Genomic DNA, 20,172 nt, shown 5'->3' with positions numbered 1-20,172 from the left:
CCTGTGAATTTATTTTCTAGATATGCTCGGTGAAGGAACGGCATGCCAGTGAAATGAGGGACTTGCCAAGCCGATATGTTGAAATAGGTATGCCTTCCGTGAGTATAAAACCTCAAAGGAGACTCCGTTTTGCTAAGGGGAAACCTAAAACCATGTTCTTCTTCAGGTCTTATCGCTTGGAACCGTGATGAAACTGGTCAAGGAGCTTTTGTTTTAAGTTTTGAAACTTCATTCCAGAGACCCTTTTGTCTAACTATATTTCTAATTTTTACACAAGGACTTTGTAGTTGGCTTTGAAGTTGAATAAGTGGGCTCTGGTTCTGTCTACTACCTGGATTTGGAACAAATTCTTACCTACCTCAGTATTCTTATCCGGAAATTGTGGAAAAGAATACCTGTCTCACATGTTGTTTGTGAGAATTCCAAGAGTTAATATGTGCACAGCTCATAGCACAGTACTGACATCTGGTCCTGTCAGTGTGTGTTTTCTGAATATTAATTTTCATCATTACTGGTCTGGTCCAAACTGCCATAATCTCTTTTCTGGATCACTGCAGCAGCCTCCTAACTGGTTTATCTCCGTCCCCTCTGAATCACTGTAATCTAGTCTCCCCAGTGCAGTCAAATTACAAATCAGATCATGTCACCACCCTTCAGTTTCCTCCTGTTGTTCTTAGGATTAAAATGAGACTCTTGGACACGACCAGAGGGACCTGTGCCAGCCCTCACCTGCCTCTCTGGCATCAGCCAGGCTTCTCCTTGGTCTCTGTGCTGCAGCTGCACTGGCCTGCTTACACCTACCATGCTCCATCCTCCCCTTTGTCTAGAACGCTCCTCCTGCTTCTTTACTTCATTGACCTTGGATCATCCTTAATCACACCTCAAGTCAAGTATTGCTTTCCTGGGAAAGCCCCCTGGGCCTCCCCAACTAGGTCACATCCCCCCATTATGGGCATGTGGAACTCTCCTCTTTTTAGCACTTGTTTCCGTTGCAGTGATCGTGTGATTATTCATTGCATATCTGTCTTTTCCATGAAACTATAGCTTCCTTCAGAGTACACACTTGGTCTGTCTTTGCTCAGTGTTTGTACCTCAGGGACCTGGCACAATGCCTGGCACAGAGGAGATGCTAAATGATATTGGGCTGAATGAATCAGTGACTCTGGGAAGTATGCCAACGGTGATATACCATTTACTTCTTCAACTTAGTTTTAAAACTTATTGCAAAAGTTATTTAGATAGAAAGGATGAAAACTGACAGACTTTTGTCAATTAAACAGATACAGTAAACGTGATTTTTGAATTATTTAGAACTGAGAGCAATAGGAGACATATTTGTGTGGCAGGAAAAGTTTTGCTGTCTTACAAGTTAGCTGAAAATTTCATTTACCTATTGGGTGGTGAATGGGGAATATAAATTTTATGGGTCATTATAACAAAGTGAAGCTGAGATAAATCATTTGCAATGACTATATTTCTAAAAACTGAAAGACTTAAATTACATGGCTAATACGGTAACGGCATTTAAATCTGGGATATTTTTTATTTGAAGTCAGATGTTGGTGGTAGGGTTTTTAATAACTTTTTGCCTTAGAAGGATAAATGCATACAGAATAGATATATGCAGAATATAATGGTACTGTGAAAAACTGAGGAACAAGAGAATATAGAAGACTGATAACACCAAGATAAAGATAATTATTTTATGATCTCTATCTTCTATCCTGCTGTCCTCTACCAGGAAAAAAAAAAAAAGAAAACCTTTGAACATCTCAGTACTTAGTGTCCTGAGAGATACGTATTAGAATATTTTAAATACAGATGAGTTTTTAAAAAAAAGAAGAAGACAAGAACTCTGGGAATTTTTTGAAGATGTAAAAATTTTCAGGGAAGCATAAAAAAGTAGTCGATATCTCATTAGTTGATGTTTATTGCTCACATAGTAGGTATGGGGCATTGTGCTATATGCCTTACCTGCTTTAGTTTACATCACTCTCACAGCTCCCCTTCTAAGGGCACGTAGTATGTTTCTAATGCTATAGATGAAGAAAAATGGGGCTTGGGGACATAAATAACTTGGCCAACATCTTACTACCATGGTGTTAAAATGGATAGAATCTTCTTGTTAAGGTTACTTCACCTTCCCAAGCCAGAAAAGCATGGAGGTGATACCTACCTTTGAAGATGGTTATGAGAATTAGACATGACATACATAATGCCTGTCACACATACTTGGCAGATAATAGGTGCTCACTAAATCATGGTGGCTATTGCCACCATGCAAACTTCCACCCAGCTTTGCGATTACTAATAGCTGACCCAGTATTGGCCCTGGAGCCCTGGGATCATGTTATTAGACTGTAGTTCATCTGTACTACAACTGATGTGAAATACAATGTGCTTGAGTACTAACAATAGCACATTACTGACATTTTAGTACTATGGTTAGTGGGTAAGTACCATATTTTTCCCCCTTGAGAGGAAACGTTTAGTAATATAAGCCATTTCCACAACAGGAGGCAAAGTGGTTTAGATAAGAGTTCTTAACTAGGATAAAGGAAAAGAGAAATATTAGAAGGTCTGGATTACAATTTGCTTTAGCCCTAAACAACGTGATTTACTGTTCTCTAGTAAATGAGGCAAAACCAACATTGAGATTAAAGAAGTTCTGTGACTATACATTTCTTAGATGCCAGATGTTTATAACTCTTTCTAATAAGTCAGAATCTCAAAAACACAAAAAATTATTCCTCTCTGTGGGATATTAATTTTTTTGTGGCTGTTTCAAAGGGTAACATTTCTTTCTCTCTCTCTCTCTTTTTTTTTTTTTACAACCAAGTACTATAAGAAAGCAAGAAAAGATTTGTAGAAGTACATGTCTATTTTACTTCTTAATTTCACATACTGTAATAATGTTAATTTGTTAAGTACTGAATCTTACAAATTGAGACTTTACAAATTGGGAATTACAATAGTTTAGGAAGAGACTACATGAAGTGCATAAATTATAAACAAAAAAAGATTCTGGTCAAGATGGCAGCGTAGGTAAATGCAGTACTCACATCCTCCCACAACCACATCAAAATTACAACTAAATCACAGAAAAACCATCATTCAGAACCGCCTGAAATCTGGCTGAATGGAAGTCCTACAACTAGAGAATTAAAGAAGAAAGCACATTGACCAAAGTGATGAAAAGCAAGGACCTACAACCAAGATTACTCTACCCAGCAAAGTTATCATTTAGAATTGAAGGTCAGATAAAGAGCTTCACAGATTAAAAAAAAAAAAAAAAAAAAGCTGAAGAAGTAAACCAGTATTATTTATCACCAAACCAGTATTTTATTTACATTCTAATAAAAGTTATACCCAAAGAAATTTTATAGATAGGAAACGTTATACCCATAGAAATTAAGATGATTTATCCAAGTTCAATTTAGTAGAAGTTAAAACTCAAATTTCCTGATTCTACATTAAATATAATTTACATTATACTATACTAACTTCCCCAGGTAACAGACTAATTTGGGCAAGGGGTTGCCTATTAAAGCCTAAAGTCCGTCATATAATAAGGTGTTTTTTCCGAATGTCTATGTTAAAAAATTGACAAATTAGTTACCTATTTTTCCTTATGTGAACATGTTTGTCTAATTAAAATTATTTATGAAAAATTTAATTTCACAGAAAAGTTTTCTATATGTATTACCGTAATTCTAAATTTATACTGAATAGGTCTAGTAAATGCCTGAATTCACCAGTCACTGCAAATAAACAAATGCACACGGCTGGGTCATGGCTTGGCACACATTGGCTGGAATGTCTTAAAACTACAACAAAAAGTCATGCCACTTGACAACAGAACCAATTATCTCTCTCAATATGGTGTGATCACGTGCTAATCATTAGCTTACATTGTGTACAAGTGGTGATTCTTGGATTTAAATATATAGACCCCTCACCATTTATTTCTTAAAGTGATGCGATAATTCTTCATTGTAAAGACTGCCTTTAAAAAGGAGAAGGGAATTTATTTCCTCTGACCTTTGTTTCACATAAACAATAGTTTTATCATCATGTAGTCTATATTTATACACCCTTTCCTCCTTTTAAATCTTTAAATAAAATGACTATTAAATGTTTAAAAAAAAAAAGAATTATAGTTTCCCAATTACAAATAGCCTTCCTTGTGACCTTTATACACCTGTAATGCCCTAACTGTGAAAAACTCTAACTCAGGCATGTTTAAGAAATTATTGTTATTAGTAGTTTATATTGGGTTTTCGTGGGATTTAACTGTCATTTTTAAACTAGCTGGGCACAGTGTCACATTTGACCATTCATGCTGCTGTTATTATCAGGTTTGCTTTTTGTTTGTGATAGAAATTTTCAGGTGAGGTTTTCAGATGCCCTCTTCTGGGACTGACTGCTGTCAGGAGGCTATGTCTGTGCCCCTTTGTGTTAGATTTCTAAAATGAGTGCATCCGAAATTCAGAGTCGATGCGTCCTTTCCTTTATGTGCTGCTTTTTGCTCCTGTTAATGATGAATCTTTTATCCCTTTTGTTTGCAGTGTCCCAGTTTGAAACCGAATTCTACATCAGTGGTCTTGCCCCTCTCTGTGATCAGCTTGTTGTGCTTTCCTACGTGAAGGAGGTTTCAGAAAAAACGGTAATTTATTTCACTTCAAATACAACAGGAAGAGTGGGTTCATTTTCAGCATTATACCTAGATCAGGTTGTCCATGAAAGGGCTCTGCTATAGTCTGAGCAGAACTTCCTGACCTATAAAATAAGGTCAGCAGAGATTGCCCTGTAGACCTAACGTATTTGCCTTTCAGAAGCTCCACTCATTGCCTGCCTTTGTTCCTTTTGCTGAGCAAAGGGGAGTCCTTTTTTTCCATCCCTCTTGGTATTTTAGTCGAAAGGAATGAAGGATTCCTCTTTCTGAAAGGCGAAGAAACTAAGCTGACACTGTGCATTACCAGAAATGACAGCAGTGACGTTGATCTGCTGCAACAACAGGGCCCCTGTGGTCAGAGGGAATTACGGAAAGGGCAGTTCATTATTTCCTGTGGTCCAGACATATTTGTTTACTTCCCAGTGGCCTAGTGATTCTGAGCAGCCTGATTCTGGCTTTGAAATAGACTGTTGCTAAGTCTCAGCTATCAGTGCAAGCGGTGGTATGAAATGTATGGCTAAATAAGAAGCCGCAGAGTCTAGATTTTGTGATACATGACTTTGGAATGAAGAAGCCCTTTGCATGGTCCCGGGGAGGGAGTGGCATGCACACACAGCCTCGCTTTGAAGCCTAGGTCAGCCCCATTCCCGGCTTGTCTTTATGTCAGAGTCCAGGGGTCCTGTCAGGAAGGGGGTAGAGGGGTGGCTTCAAGGCATAAACAAGGAGAGCTTGTTATAAAGGATTTTGTTTTGATCCTGTATATAAAAGAAATAGCAATTGATTGTCTAGTCCTTTACAGTAAGTAGGCTCTTCTTTTCTGTATCCTCTCCTTTCTTTTCCCCCTTTTCAAATGCCAAGGAATAAAATGGGGAGAAAAACCCTGGGAGGCCCAGTTTTGAAGTGGTATCTGCTCTCAAGCTTTTCTCTGTGCTAGCACTTGCATCAGGAAGCCATCGCTATAGTAACCTGAAGCTCTGGGTGCCCATGTTGCTAGGCAATGGGAAGCTGTAGACTTAAGTGAACACTCAAACCTGCTAAAATCAATATGGCTGGCTTCTAGCTCTGTTGCAGGACATCAGTTTATTATTATTATTATTATTATTTTGAAAATAAAGAAAAGCAGTGGCTCCTGAGGGAGTAAATATGGTGCTTTTTGATGATGAATGTGGGGAGGATTGAGAATGTGATTGAAAGACATAAGGAAAGAAGTAGTAAAGTGAAAAAGGGAAAGCCTAATAAACAAGTGACCAAGAAAAGAAAGAGAGGAAACCTTTGTTAATAAAAGAGAGTATTGGAAAGGAGTAAAGACCAAGAAAGGCCAACCACATAGAGCAAATTAGAAAATGAAATTTTTTTCAGAGAAAGAAGTGAGGGTCTTGCAGATGACTTAAAAATGTGTGTGCCATTGTATTCATTTCATATAACACCAAAGTACCTAAATCCTTACACACAGAATAAACTGATAAAATTAAGACAAAAGGAATAAAGAAGCAGCTTGGGACCAACAATGCCTCCCCACCATTTTTTCCATATCGAGAAGATCACTTACCTGCAACATTAAAATTTGTTTTTATATCACTCAATATAGTATCCCCCAACATAGCTTTCTTTTTACCTATGTGCATTTTTTCCACACAATTGCAGTCATAGTTACATGCTATTCCTTATTGCCATATTTTTTGGGTCCTTATTCCATTCTCTCTCCATGTGGCCATGGAGTCTTCCATCATTATCTCTTACTAGAGGCTCAGTGCAGGGAGTCCCTCAGCCCAGCTTCTCCCTCTGGCAGTCTGGGCCCCTCGGGGGATGTCTGATTAACGGCTTAGGACTGCTCATCCTTAGTGCTGCTGCGGAGGTGGGAGAGGCTCCTGCTACCACCGCTGCACTGGGCAGCCATGAGCCAGCTTCTGGCTGAGCAGTGCTCCCCCTGTGGAAGCACACTGACCATCACAGGGCAGCTCCTGCGTTGAGTGTCTGCCCCATGGTGGTCAGTGTGCATCATAGCGACCGGTTGTTCCATTGTTAGGGTCAATTTGCATATTACCCTTTTCTTTTATAGGATAGTGGTGTGTACTATTTTATCTGGTTGAAATACCCTAATTTATTAAGCTATTCCCCTAATGTTTTATTTTTCTTTCATTCAAGGTAAGAATTGTGGTAAGCATTGGGGGTTAAAATCCTTTATAATAAACTCGGGACCAAATTCCTGCTTCTAGGAAGTTCACAGATAAGCAGGGTTTGTTTGGCCAGTGAACAATGGTTATCAAACAAGGTGATGAATCACATTGTTCTTGGTTTTCTTACACATATAAAGGAGCTCTTTATATGGTCTAGCAAGGCAGTTTTCTTTTACTATTATTTGGTTCAAATATATTTTTTCTATTTTGCTATTTTTGTCTTTGTTACAGCAGTTAATTTTTTACATCTTTCAGCTGTTTCTTTATTTTTTTGTTTCAAAATTGAGATAATTCTCATTTATCCACAGATCTGATAAATTATGCTCTGTATTCACTGTTGTTGTTTTTCTCTACTAATTGATCTTTTAGAGTTGATATTTATTTTTGGAATGTTTTCAGAGTAGGAGGGGCATAGCTAATGTAATTACTTCTCAGTTAACCTAACAAAATTGATCAAAGAAACCCTCGAGGCTTACTGTTTACTTAGGAAAATTGAGCATTGGTGGTGGCTCTGGGCTTCTTTCCTTCTGTCTCATTGTGTCACACTGCAGCAGGCCTTGTTGCTTCGGATAGTGGTCAAGTGTATGTTGTATTTGTGTGCTGAAGGCCCCGAATCATGAACTTCAAAGTAAAACAAACTTGGTTTGAAGTCCAAGGTTTACCATACGTTCCAGTTTTTTCACAAACCCAGTTTCATCATTTACTTACGTAATTTTTATCTTAGTAAATCTTTTGATCCTCAGTTTCTTCATCTGTAAAATTAGGAACACTATTACTTGCTAAGGGGTAATTTAAGAACTCCCTGAGAACAGGCTTTGTATAATCACAGAAGGTTAGTGGAGCTGTCAGAGGTCCTCAGTAAATCACCTTTTCCGCTTCTGTCTTGATCTAGCACTGCACTGTCCAAAACTAATGTCACCAACTATATATTTAAATTAAGTTAGGACTAAATTTAGATTAATTAAAACTAAATATATTTAAAACTCAATTTCTCCATCACCAAAGTCACCTTTCAGGTGTTCAGTAGGCACCGTGATCATGTCTGTCACGTTGGACAGAGCTGATAGGGAGCGTTGCCGTCATCTCAGCCAGTTCTGCTGTAGACATGGCTCCTAAGGTCTGACTTTTTACTTTTAGCATTACCTGTCAGTTTACCTGTAGTGGCAGCGATTTGGATAATGGAGCAGTTTGTAATATTATTTGTGCTCTGCTCACTTTTGGGACGAAGAGGTGTAACAAAGTGGTCTAAGGCTGTGGTCACCGTGGCGTTGAGTGGCTGCCATCATGGGCTGCTCACATGGCACAGTAGTACCTGTCCTGTTTATCTCATGCAAAGGTCGGAAAATAAAACACAGTTACGAGGCTATCTGTGGCAGGTGGTTAGAAGGGCTTAGATCCGCCGAAATGATAAAACCAAGGCATTTAATTATGGCTAACTAAATTTAATTTGTATAATTTGTAGAGATGTAATTAAATTGAGCTTTTTCCGTTCTCTTTTTTTGCCCTTAGGAAAGAGAATACTGTGCCCGGCCCAGGTTGGATATTATCCAGCCGCTCTCCGAGGCCTGTGAAGAGATCTCGTCTGATGCTCTGACAGTGAGAGGCTTCCAGGAAAACGAATGTCGGGATTATCACTTAGGTGAGAGAGATCCGGGAGCTGGCTCATGGTGTTGCTTGCATTTATATTCCCCACCTTTCCACTCGAGTAGCACAGCAGGAATTTAAACTGAGGTGCTGAAAGGATCTTAGAGAATATCTGGGCAGGCCTCTTAGGTTGCAAGTGTGGGCATCGAGGCCGAGAGATACTATAGAACTCGCTTGAGCTCCCACAGCAGAAGGGAGGGGGAAAGATGAGGCCAGGATGGAGGTGAGTAGGCTCTGGGGTCTTTGTTTTTATTCTTGGTCTATTGCCCAAACTATTTAAAGTGACACCTAACCTACACTGATGTCAAGCAGCATGTTCTAATTACTCCCAACTTTATGTCCCTAGACAGAGTACTCTGGGATGGCAGAGAAGTTATCTTCCTGTTTGTCACCAAATGCTCGGAGCCTAGCAGAGTGCCTGGCACATACTAGGGATTCACTGAATATTTGTTGAGTGGATGAATGAACATACTTAGTCACTGCTCACAAATAAAGGGAAAGACCTTGCTGGTTAGTCATACCAGAGGCATCTGTGTTTGGGTATTATCACATCCTTCAGAAACACATGGCTTTGAAGAATGTTTTTCTGCTTTAAAAACAACCAACATTTTTGTGTGATATTTTTAGTTCTCATTTTAACCAAAGCAAATGAAGAAATAGTCTATACATGTTTGACTTTTCTTATATGAATTCCCTGATCATCTGAGAAATGTAAGAAGAGTATTCTGGACTTGGCAAAAAGCAAACATGACTCACAACTGAGAGTGTCCAATCTAGGTATTTTGCTCAGAGCAAACTCCGCTGCACACTTAGAAACCCTTCCGAACAAGTTTTATAATTGAATTCTGCAGGAAACCCTCACAATTGGCATTGTGCACAACATGCTGAAATGACAGATTATATCCCCAGGGCTCGGGGCATCTGTCACTTATGCTTTAGATGGCCTTGACCTTGATGAGGAGGAAACATTTATCGCAGACTGTAGGGTGTGGTTGTTCTGTAAAAGTAGGACAGTGCTGTAAATGGCCATTAATAAAGTTTATATACAGTACGTGAATTCTGATATGCAGTAGACATGGAGAATTTTGAACATTACCTTTCAGCTGAAGTCAGAATATATTAAACACAGAATTTTAAACTCACCTTATTTTTAAAAAGATTTTTAGTATTTCTCCCCTCTCCTTCCCTCCCTCCCTCCCTCCCTCCCTTCCTTCCTTCCTTTCTCCTTCCCTTTCTTTTTTTCTTCCAAATAATTTTACAATTGAATACGTTTTAAAGCACTGGTATATATTCTATCATTCTCTACCTTGTCCCACCCCGACCTTCAAACAGAACCAAACGCACTTGTTCCAAAGGTGTCGAGTTTTCCGTTCACTCTTACTAAATTGGGTCGCCTAATTAAGTCCCCTAAAACCACTGCCCAGGTTTCTGCTGTTGAGTTGCCCCAGATGTTCCTCTCTTCTCTCACCCATAGAGTATTCTGAAGGGGAATCACTCTTTTACATCGTGAGTCCAAGAGATGTCGTGGTAGCCAAGGAACGAGACCAAGATGACCACATTGACTGGCTCCTGGAAAAGAAGAAATATGAAGTAGTTTTGATTTTACTTTCTTGAAAGTATTGACACATCTGTAGCATAGAGGATAAAAGGTTTTTGTGAGAAATCTTTCATGTAGGTGAATTAGAATGTGCTACACTAGAAAATATGTTGGAGGCTAATAACTTTCCAATATTCTTTTTTAGAAGTGTTTTTGGGAAAAGATCACAGGAGGTTAACTAGCTTTACTGTTCAATGGAAGAGGAGTTGGTAGTGGAGGGAGGAAAGGGGTTCCATCCAGCCTGTTGAACTACCCATTCAGATAGAATAATGCCCATTTCATTGAGTTCAGATTAATTTTAATAGATAAGAAAAGAAAACATTTTTTAACCTCAGTAACCATAATCTATTTATATGTTGCTTTAAGTTTGTAACCACCTGAAAGGATTGGGGGAAAAAATTTTTAACTTATAAACTATTCAGAGTTCAGGCATTGATACTAAGTTCATACCATACTGCCTTTAGCTCCAGTAGTTTCTTAAAGAAATAATTCTGTGTTTTAAACATTTGTGTTAAAGTAAATAATTACAAACTTTACAGAATAAAAATCAAATCAGAGATTTTCAAAATGTTATTTGTATATATACCTAAACATATGCATATAGTTTACTTTTTATGTTTCATAAAGGAAAAGTGTTCCTTTGTCAATATAACTCATACAGATTTAGAATGACAGATGACTTTTTTTGTTTGAACCTGGGAGCTTTAATTATATTTTGATTTCTGTCTGCAAAGTAATTCTAATATCCTAATGTGGAAATGAATTCAGCTAGAAATAAGAGGAGTCTGCATTTTGGTTGGCTGGTTTTGTTTGAGTTTGAATGCAGTGAGGTTCATTCAACCATAGCATTAGCAATTCCTGTGCTTGAAGCAAAAGCTGCAGAAAAATGGGGCTTTATTTATGTAGTGTAGAACTCTAAAACATAATAAATACAGTGTTTATAACCTCCTGTCTTTCTCACTCTCTCCCGTTTTTCCTTCTCCTTTTATCATGCTCGTGTAAATATAGGAAGCTTTGATGGCAGCTGAAATTAGCCAAAAGAACATTAAAAGACATAAGATTCTGGTAAGTGTGTAATTTTATTATTTGAAATATAGCTTTACCTTTCAATAAGTTATGATGAAACTGAAAGTAATTTTAAAAGAACTGATTCTTCCTGCCTTTTGAGGATTTATTTCAAACTAATTCTCCAACCTGTAAGATCAAAATATTTCATTTTATTGAATCAGTTTCTGCTTGTAAACAAGAGACTTGAACACCTGCTAGGAGGTAGTTTTCGGTAATTTGGAAACTGGATTTATGAAATACACTTTAAATACAAAGCTTTCCAGTTATGTGTGGTGAGATTTCTTTAAATCATAGGTAAAAATCACATTATCACAAAATGTATCAAGAGTAGTTTTATGAAAGTGGATTGCTTCAGTGTTTCCATAATAACAGACTCAATTGATTTTGTTATGGAGACTAATCTAGGACATCAAATACATTTTTATTACATTTGGACTCTGGAAAAATATAGTGACTGAAAGCCTATTTCTTTGCTAACTGTGACAGTGAATGTGCAGAGGGAAAGCAGAAAATAAATCTTCCCCTTCTCCTCTGAGTGTGAAGGGTCCCTAGAGACCATCTAGCCCAGGACTCTTGTTTACAGCTGAAGGCTGGAAACTTAGTCTTTTATGGCTACTTGGTTTCAGCACAAATTCCTTTTGCCTATACTTCCCCTACCATAAACTTCTCCGTAAAACTTCACATAAAGACCTAATTCTCAAGAATGTACAAGCAAAATAATTCAGGAACTAAACAGAGAAAGAACCAGAGCATCTTTTTATTTATTTATTTTTTTATTCAAAATTGTGGAGAATAGGCAGGGATTATCTAGAAATGAAGCAGCAGGTGGTCCAGCCAATAATATATGTGATGGTGCAGAGTCGTGAAACTGCTTGGGCTGCTTGGTTCTGTGGAGCAGTGAGGAGTTTCTACATTGGGAAAGTCTGATTCTGAAGGGCCATGTGGAATTAGGAGCTTGGCTCTGTCTTGGAATCTCTAGAAGACAGGTTGAGCTTGCAGTGCCTCATCCATCATATTTGCTTGTTAGAAGGAGTCTATGGCCCTAACCGGTTTGGCTCAGCGGATAGAGCGTCAGTCTGCGGACTCAAGGGTCCCAGATTCGATTCCGGTCAAGGCCATGTACCTTGGTTGCGGGCACATCCCCAGTGGGGAGTGTGCAGGAGGCAGCTGATCAACTCTCTATCCCTCTCCCTTCCTCTCTGTAAAAATCAATAAAAAAATATATTTTAAAAAAAAGAGTCTCTGATGGAGATGGGAATCAATGAGGTATGATTCCCTTCTTGGTGTGGAAGTGGAAGTGATGAGACCTGCAGAGTTGATAGGAATGGAGTGGTGAAGATAGACGGAAGACATGGTCTAACTAGACTCGGGTTTGGTGACGGGCTCTGTGTGCATAGGGAAGTGAGAGCGAGAAATCTAGGCTGACTCCCAGGCTTTGGGCTTGAGCCTCTGGTGGATGGTGATGCCATTGAGAGAGAGAGAGAGAGAGAGAGAGAGAGAGAGAGAGAGAGGGTTGGGGAGAGAGAGTGAAAGACAGAGAGAGAAGGAGGGAGGAGGAGGAGAAGATGGTGAAGAAATGAGAGAAAGAGAAGAAGGGGAGAGGGAAGGAGAGAGGAGAAGAGAACAGGGGGAGAGAAAGAGACTGTTCAAGGAGTAGTAGGATCAGATGTGTGTTGGGGGGGTGAAGTTTGATTTAGACACATTGAGTTTTTGCCTCCTATGGAACATAGTGGAGCTCAAGAAAGATATCCGGACTCAGAAATAGATTCGAGAGAGTCATCAGCAAACAAGTGACTATATGTGTTTGGACCAATCCACAAAGGGCAAGTGTCTAGCATTAGAGAACAGAGGACCACGAATGGAACTATTGGGCACACTCACATTCAAGGGATTATGCCTACAAACAGAATTGAAACAGCCAGAGGAAGGTTGTGTCATGAGAGCTGACAAAGGAGAGAATTTCAGGGTAAAGAGAGTTAAATGCTTAAATGGTTGAGGTTAGCAGGCCAAAAGTAAGACTAGCTCAGCTAGTTAGTTGTACATTTGGTTTAGTAATAGGAAGGTTACTAGCGAATTTTATGTATATGTTTTATTTATTCTCAACATGTTCTAGGCAGTGAAAAGTGAATAGGAGATTATGAAGTAAACTTAAATGTAGACTAGTTTTGAAGTTGAAAAGAGTGAAGATTGTGGTTGGGGGCTATGAGATCGTGGGAATGTTGGTGGTGATGGTGAATATTTTGTGTAAGAGAGTCACTTAATATGCTTATGTTAGGAAAAGAGATAAAATTGGGTTGAAGTTCAAGGTGTACAGAGAAAAAGGATAAGTGGCAAAATCAACTCCACATGGAGAGAGGGCATGGCATGAGAAGAAAGGTTGAAGAAATGGCTCTGCAAAGGAGACATTCTCTTCTTTGAACCTGGACAGACTCCACTGATATTGTGATATGTGGTCTGTTTTCAGAGACATAAATGTAAGCACCATTTCTTCACTCTGTAGTTCCTATAGATTTGAAATATGATTCCCTACATAGTAGTCATTAAAGTAAAAATATAATAAACTAAGAACTATGGGTAGTTCCCTTCACTCTTGGAATGGGCATGTCCTATGTATTGATTATGCATAGACTTTTCCTCTTGGCACAATATAATTTCATAACGAGGCAGGCAGAGAGAGAAATGAGCTCCTGCCAATTTTGTCACCAAGGGAGAAAGTCTGTAAAAACTTCTTTGTACATAAAGTAGAACTTAAAGTCCAAGTTGCGATATATATGCTGAGTTTAAGCTTCTCATGAAAATGCTTTTGGGTGAAAATAATATTTCAGAAGAGGAGTTGTGGGATGGTCAAGCAAGAGCCACAGGCCACCCCAAATCCTTCCAGAACCGAGGTAGAGTAAGTAAATAAACATGAGTACTCTGAATCCAGTAGGCCCAGTTTCCTCTTCTGTAAACTTCTAGGTTTGAATTACATATTTTTCTGGGCTTAGTTTCACTTTAACATTACCTTTAATATTTCCCTTTAATATGATGTCCTGTCCTTTTGTTTTACTTACAACTCAGACTTGACATAGACAGGTGGCTCACATGTTACAGATGAAAGCTCATTGCGAATTCTAAAATTTGTGAAAATACAAGTGTATTTAAATATGATTAGGAAGGGAATGAGTATAATTACAGGAGTATGCTTAAGAAAAAAAGAGCATAATTACATAAAGCATACTAAGCTATATAAATAGGTTCCAATCAGTAGTGCTAATAGGACCCTAATGTCATGGCTTCTTCAGAAATAGACTCAGCTTTTTCGTTGTTCCATTTAATTATGAAATTCCTTCATTAATTTTCTCTAGGACATCGGCCTGGCATATATAAACCACCTGGTGGAAAAAGGGGAGTATGACATAGCAGCACGGTAATAATGACATTTACTTGCTAATATAAATAGAATTGATCAATGTTAGCAGTAAAAATAAACCATTCTCTGCAGTTGACAGATGTTTTAATTTAATCTTTCTAACAGGTAATTTTTGACTATTCATGATTTTAACCACAGCACAGATATATATATATATATATATATATATATATATATATATATATACCTACTATCTACTTTTTACCAAACAAATATTTTTCTCATTAGTGATAAAGGTGTCAAAAACCATGAAGAGTCTGAGATTTTATCCTTTTATAAGCTAACAAGTTATCCTGTCACACTTTCAGGGGTGCCTCAGCAATAGTAGTAGCCAAACACCAGCATTTGTGCCAGGTCCCACAGCACCGCACGAAGAGGGCCGGGTGACCCTCCACAGCCAGTGGGTTATGTTACAGGAAAGGGACTCTGAACTCAGGGTGCCCGATTCTTTTATAATGGGCAGTAAGCTTGCCTTCCCTTGGCCTCGGAGGAAGATGTTACTTTTATTATACTGGACAGGAAACAATCCTGTCCTTTGCTCCGGAGGGAAGCACTGTTTCGGACCTCTAATTTTCAGGGCTCTTCACTTAACCAGTATCCTTGAGAAGAAGATAGTGTAGAATAAAGACAGTCAGTGCCTCTGCTTGCAATTCAATCAGAATTGTCTCTCAACAAGACGGTGGCAATTAAATGGAAATGATCAGACTGCAGGCTCCTGGTTTGCCGGGGTCTATAGTAGGCAGAAAACATACCTATGGTTGTATGGGTGTGTTGAGTGAATGGCTTTGCCTGCAGCTATGTGGTGCCTGTACATGGCTGACCGCAAGATAGCCTTCAGGCCTACTTTTCCTCCCCTGAGATTTAGGGAAATATGTTTCTTTCATGTGCAAATTGAGTAAAGTTTTATTCTCCAGATTATATACTATACTGTGGTAGGATTCTAATTTTCTCACGTCTAATTTTGTAGTCCATTATTTAAAGCCATTCAAGAAGTGGTTTAAATTGGCACTTTGGGGTATGATGACATTTCTTCAAGTCAGGAAAGATCCCCAGGTCAGCAGTGCTCATTTGGGTAAATAGGAAACTCAGAACAGGAAAGTCATGAGAAAAACCCCTCATTGTATGTAGTCTTCTGAAAGGTATTCATCTTTATAAGTATTTTGTATTTTTATGATTTTCATCAACCTTGTATATACAAACAAGTGAGTACCAGTGCCACTTGAGATAGAATTTTGTCAGTACTCTGAGATGAGAGATTAATTTAAAACATGAAGGGAAATGTCTACTTACTCTGTCTCGATTTATTTCTTTTTACTAAAACTTTCTTTCTCTCTGGGATGTTTTTGCTACCAGCAAATGCCAGAAAATTCTTGGGAAAAATGCAGCACTCTGGGAATATGAAGTTTATAAATTTAAAGAAATTGGACAGCTTAAGGTAAGCCTAACTTTATTTTTAACTCAAATTTTTTATGTAGTATATTAATATAGGTATGCCTCGGAGATATTGTGGGTTAGGTTTCAGACCAATGCAATAAAGCAAATATCTCAATAAAGCGAGTCACATGAATTTATTTCCCAGTGCATACAAAAGTTGTTTACACTATACTGTAGTTTATTAAATGTGAAATAGCATTATATCTTTAAAAAAAAAACAGTGCACATACCTTAATTAAAAAATACTTTATTGCTAAAAAAAAATGCCAATCATCATCTGAGTCTGTTGGAAAAATGGTTTCAATTGAGTTGCTCCATGCAGGATTGCTACAAACCTTCAGTTTGTTGTTTAAAAAATTGCAATGTCTGTGAAGTGCTATAAAGCAAAGTGCAATAAAACAAGCTATGTCTTTATTGAGATGGAAATAAAATTAAGACAATAGTAGTCACTTCTTTATTAGGAAGTGAGTATTAGCTCAGCTAGGAAGAAAATTCAAACTTTCAGAAATTAGTTTAAAAATTAGTTTATATATTATATGTATAAAAATTTACATATATAATATAGTACATAAATGATGTGTTCACTTTCTTATCCCCTTCCAGTTCTATGTTTAGATGAAGTTTTCATATTCCTTTTTAAATTTTTATTGATTGATTTTAGAGAGGAGGGGGGAGAGAAAGAAATTCGTTGTTCCACTTATTTATGCAGCCATTGATTGTTTCTTGTATGTGCCCTGACTGGGGATTGAACCTTCAACCGTGGCATATCAGGATGACTCTAACCAACTGAACCAGGGCTAGTCATGTTTTTTTAGTGTGGTTTTTGTTGTTTAATCTTCTCCTGAGGTTATGTTTTTAGAGAGAGGAAGGAGGGAGAGAGAATGAGAGAAACATCAATAAGAGAGAGAAGCATCAATTGATTGCATCCCATATGGGCCCTCACAGGGGATTGAACCCAAAATTGAGGTATGTGCCCTGACAGGTCATTGAACCCACAACCTTTTGGTGCACAGGGTGATGCTCCAGCCAACGAAGCCACCTGGCCAGGGCTAGTCATGTTCTTTTTAATGGATGTAGAAAATAGGTATTATCTCCTCCAGTAGATTTTAAAACATGAGGGTGTTTTTTGTTCATTTGTTTTTCAAATTTACTAAAGATTAGTGCTTTTTAAAATAATATTTTACTTACTGTAAAATAAATGGAAAAGTTTGACTCTAGCTCTAACAAATAATTTTGATACTTCATTTTTTAATTTTTTTTTTGGTTTTGTTTTGTTAATCCTCACCCAAGGATATTTTTTCCATTGATTTTTAGAGAGAATGGGATGTAAGGGAGGGAGAAAGGATGAGGGGGAGGAGGGAGATAGATAGATAGGTAGATGATAGAGAGAGAGGGAGAGAAAGAGAGAGAAAGAAAAACATCGATGGGAGAGAGACACATCGATTGGTTGCCTCCTACAGGTGCCCCAATCTGGGCAGGGGATTGAATATGCAACCCAGGTACATGCCCTTGACCAGGAATGGAACCTGCAACCCTTCAATGTGTGGGGCTATGCTCTAACCAGTTAGCAACACCAGCCAGGGCCATTTTTTTTAAAATCTTTCAACTTGGAGCACGATGACCAAATCAATAAAATATTCCTATATTTGTTTATATATTTTTTAAAAAAACTTTAACATATGTGGGGGCCTTTTCAGTGGTCTCTTAGCGTTATGAATATTCTTTTAAAAATTCCCAGTTACTCAGCTGGTCAGCCCCATATGTGTTCTTGTCCCTGGGAAACCCCCAAGGACACTGCCCCTCACGTTTATTGGGCTGCTTCTGGAGTGTGTTATCCAGGCCTGTGGCCATGTTTACCCAGGTGGCTCCATAACCTAGACTTCACTTTCGAATATGTTATCTATGTTAGAAGTGTGTGATAGCCATTTTTTACTGTATATATTATTGATAAGGATCACTCAAATTAATGTGATCCATTTTCTTCCCAAATACGGTCATTCTCCTTTCAATCTGTGTCTATGACATCACATTATACCCATTCCTCCCTGCTTAGTAGCTCAGCGCCACTGTTTTAATGTGAACTCCTAACTCTCCTTATTCTACTTAAATCTCCAATTCTTGTCAGTTTTACCCTGTGAGTATCAATAGTGCCTCTCTCTTTCCTTCTGGTACTGCTGCCTTAACTCTTGGTAGACCTACCAGCAACCCTGACCCAGACTTAGCTGTTTAAAAAGTCAGTGTGCTGCTCTCACGTCCCCCATACCTGTTGTTTGCCTCTGCCCACAAGATAAGATCTGAACTCCTTTCGTGACCCCGCCTCCCCTTCCTCTCCAGCCTCTTCTCCCTTCAGTGGCCTCATTCCACATCTGTGACCTCCCTGAATACAGAGTATGCTTTCATGGCCCTATGCCTGTGCTCATGCTCATGCTGATCCTCCTTTTAATATAATCTCGGTGATCTTCTCCCTCTTGTTATTTAGATTTTCATTAATTCAACAGAAAGAACAGAGTTGTGCAGGTTAACCTAGGCAATTTTTATTCATTCACTCAAGCATACATATCCCTCATAGATACATTAAAAAATTATAATGTGATATAAGAAAATAGAATTCATTTGATTTTTTCCTCCTTATAATAATTTCCCAAAGTACTTTGTTGCCTTAAATTTTAAAACTGAAAATATACTTTCATGTTTTCTGCAAAATTTGAGTATAGTTTGGTTTTACCACTTTTTAAAGGTTTTTGTTATGTTTTGTTTTTTACCTTTTCCTTCCCTAGGCCATTAGTCCTTATTTGCCAAGAGGGGATCCAGTTCTGAAACCACTCATTTATGAAATGATCTTACACGAATTTTTGGAAAGTGATTATGAGGTATGGCATTCAGGCATGGCCATATTTACTTGTTCTCAATGGAAAATGTTAAGAATTTTAGAAAAACAATATAATGGAGCAACTGGTTTAAAGTTAACTGAGTTGCAGTTTGTGTGTGGTAGATGAAACTGAGATAGATAAACTCTAATGACTACTAATGTTAATGATGTAGATGGTGATCATCTCTAATCCATGCAAATTTTGGAGAATTTCTTTAAGTTACCGCCTTAATAGAAAAAGGGACTCTGTGCCATTTGGGGGTTTTATAAATGGAATAGCAGCTGCTATTGCTGTTTATAATCCCCCTTAAGAAATCAGAACTTTGTGACATGTAAGACACAGAACTAAGTTTGCCAGAAGAGAATTAAGGAGAAATTGAGGGAGTAGGTATGGAGCAAGGAATTGGAAATGATCTGTTTGCTTATTGATTAAGAGAAAGGCAGTACATAAATTGATTATCGACTATATACTGCACTTTCACATGCAAATTGTGATGTTATACTCCCAACAACACTATACACAGTAATTCAATTTTACAGGTGAGGAAACTAAAAAATGAAGAAATTAACTAACTCGCCCAAGGCCATAACATTTAATAAATAGCATGCCAAATTGTAGTTTAAGTTTGCAGTTTGCATGCACCCAAAATGGATTATAATTTTTAAAGTTTGTTAATTTAACACACATTTATTCTGAAAGTATCTGTTTAGTGCCTACTGCATTCCAGAAATGTGCTAGGCACCAGGCATACAAGTGTGAATGGGATGATGATCCTTCAGCAGTCACTCGTAGTCTGAGTCACAGCGAGCATGTAAACCAGTGGTTCTCGATACAGGGGCTGTTTTTGTCCTGCAGATGGGTTTGTGCTCCTGTCATTTAGTGGGTAGAGGCCAGCAGGAACGCTGTTAAACATCTCACAGTGCACACGATAGGCCCCTGCCACAGAGAATGATCTGTCCTCAGATGTCAGTCAACTGCAGTCATGCTCATGTGTAGGAAAGTTGCAGTTTGGATGGGAATGTGTAGCCTGTTGCTGTAGTGTCTTGCCATCCTTCCTGAGGGTCACTAGAGGAGAAAGTGGGTAGGCCTTTAATGGAGACTCTATTCCTGATTCTTCTGTGATTTTCTACTTACCAAATCCTGGTACTTTACAGAAGCAGATTGTACCCTACAATTTTCATTTCTAAATATCATTTAAACAAATTCAAAGTAGTTTATTAAAGCATTGGTTGAGTTATTTAATATTAATATGATTTTTTTCAATAATATGAAAAGTTTTACTTTCATTTGCTGTG

The 20,172-nt window shown here is 38.1% G+C and overlaps 1 protein-coding gene across 1 annotated transcript in view; it reads left to right on the top strand.

Moving 5' to 3' along the window:
* Positions 1-20,172, top strand: part of VPS41 (VPS41 subunit of HOPS complex) — a 129,218-nt gene that overhangs the window by 78,967 nt on the left and 30,079 nt on the right. Inside the window, exons 10-17 of the mRNA XM_070424727.1 lie at positions 21-87; positions 4,569-4,666; positions 8,362-8,491; positions 9,971-10,086; positions 11,102-11,158; positions 14,509-14,570; positions 15,927-16,008; positions 18,785-18,877. Of these exons, the coding sequence (XP_070280828.1) occupies positions 21-87; positions 4,569-4,666; positions 8,362-8,491; positions 9,971-10,086; positions 11,102-11,158; positions 14,509-14,570; positions 15,927-16,008; positions 18,785-18,877 (705 nt within the window). The remainder of the gene's footprint in view (positions 1-20; positions 88-4,568; positions 4,667-8,361; positions 8,492-9,970; positions 10,087-11,101; positions 11,159-14,508; positions 14,571-15,926; positions 16,009-18,784; positions 18,878-20,172) is intronic.

Source organism: Myotis yumanensis, unplaced genomic scaffold (genome assembly GCF_028538775.1).
Source record: "Myotis yumanensis isolate MYYU_CA2020_CCGP unplaced genomic scaffold, mMyoYum1.0.hap1 SCAF_9, whole genome shotgun sequence".
Taxonomy (NCBI): Eukaryota; Metazoa; Chordata; class Mammalia; order Chiroptera; family Vespertilionidae; genus Myotis; species Myotis yumanensis.
Note: the sequence above shows the minus strand (reverse complement) of the source record. Positions and strands in the feature narration are given on the sequence as shown.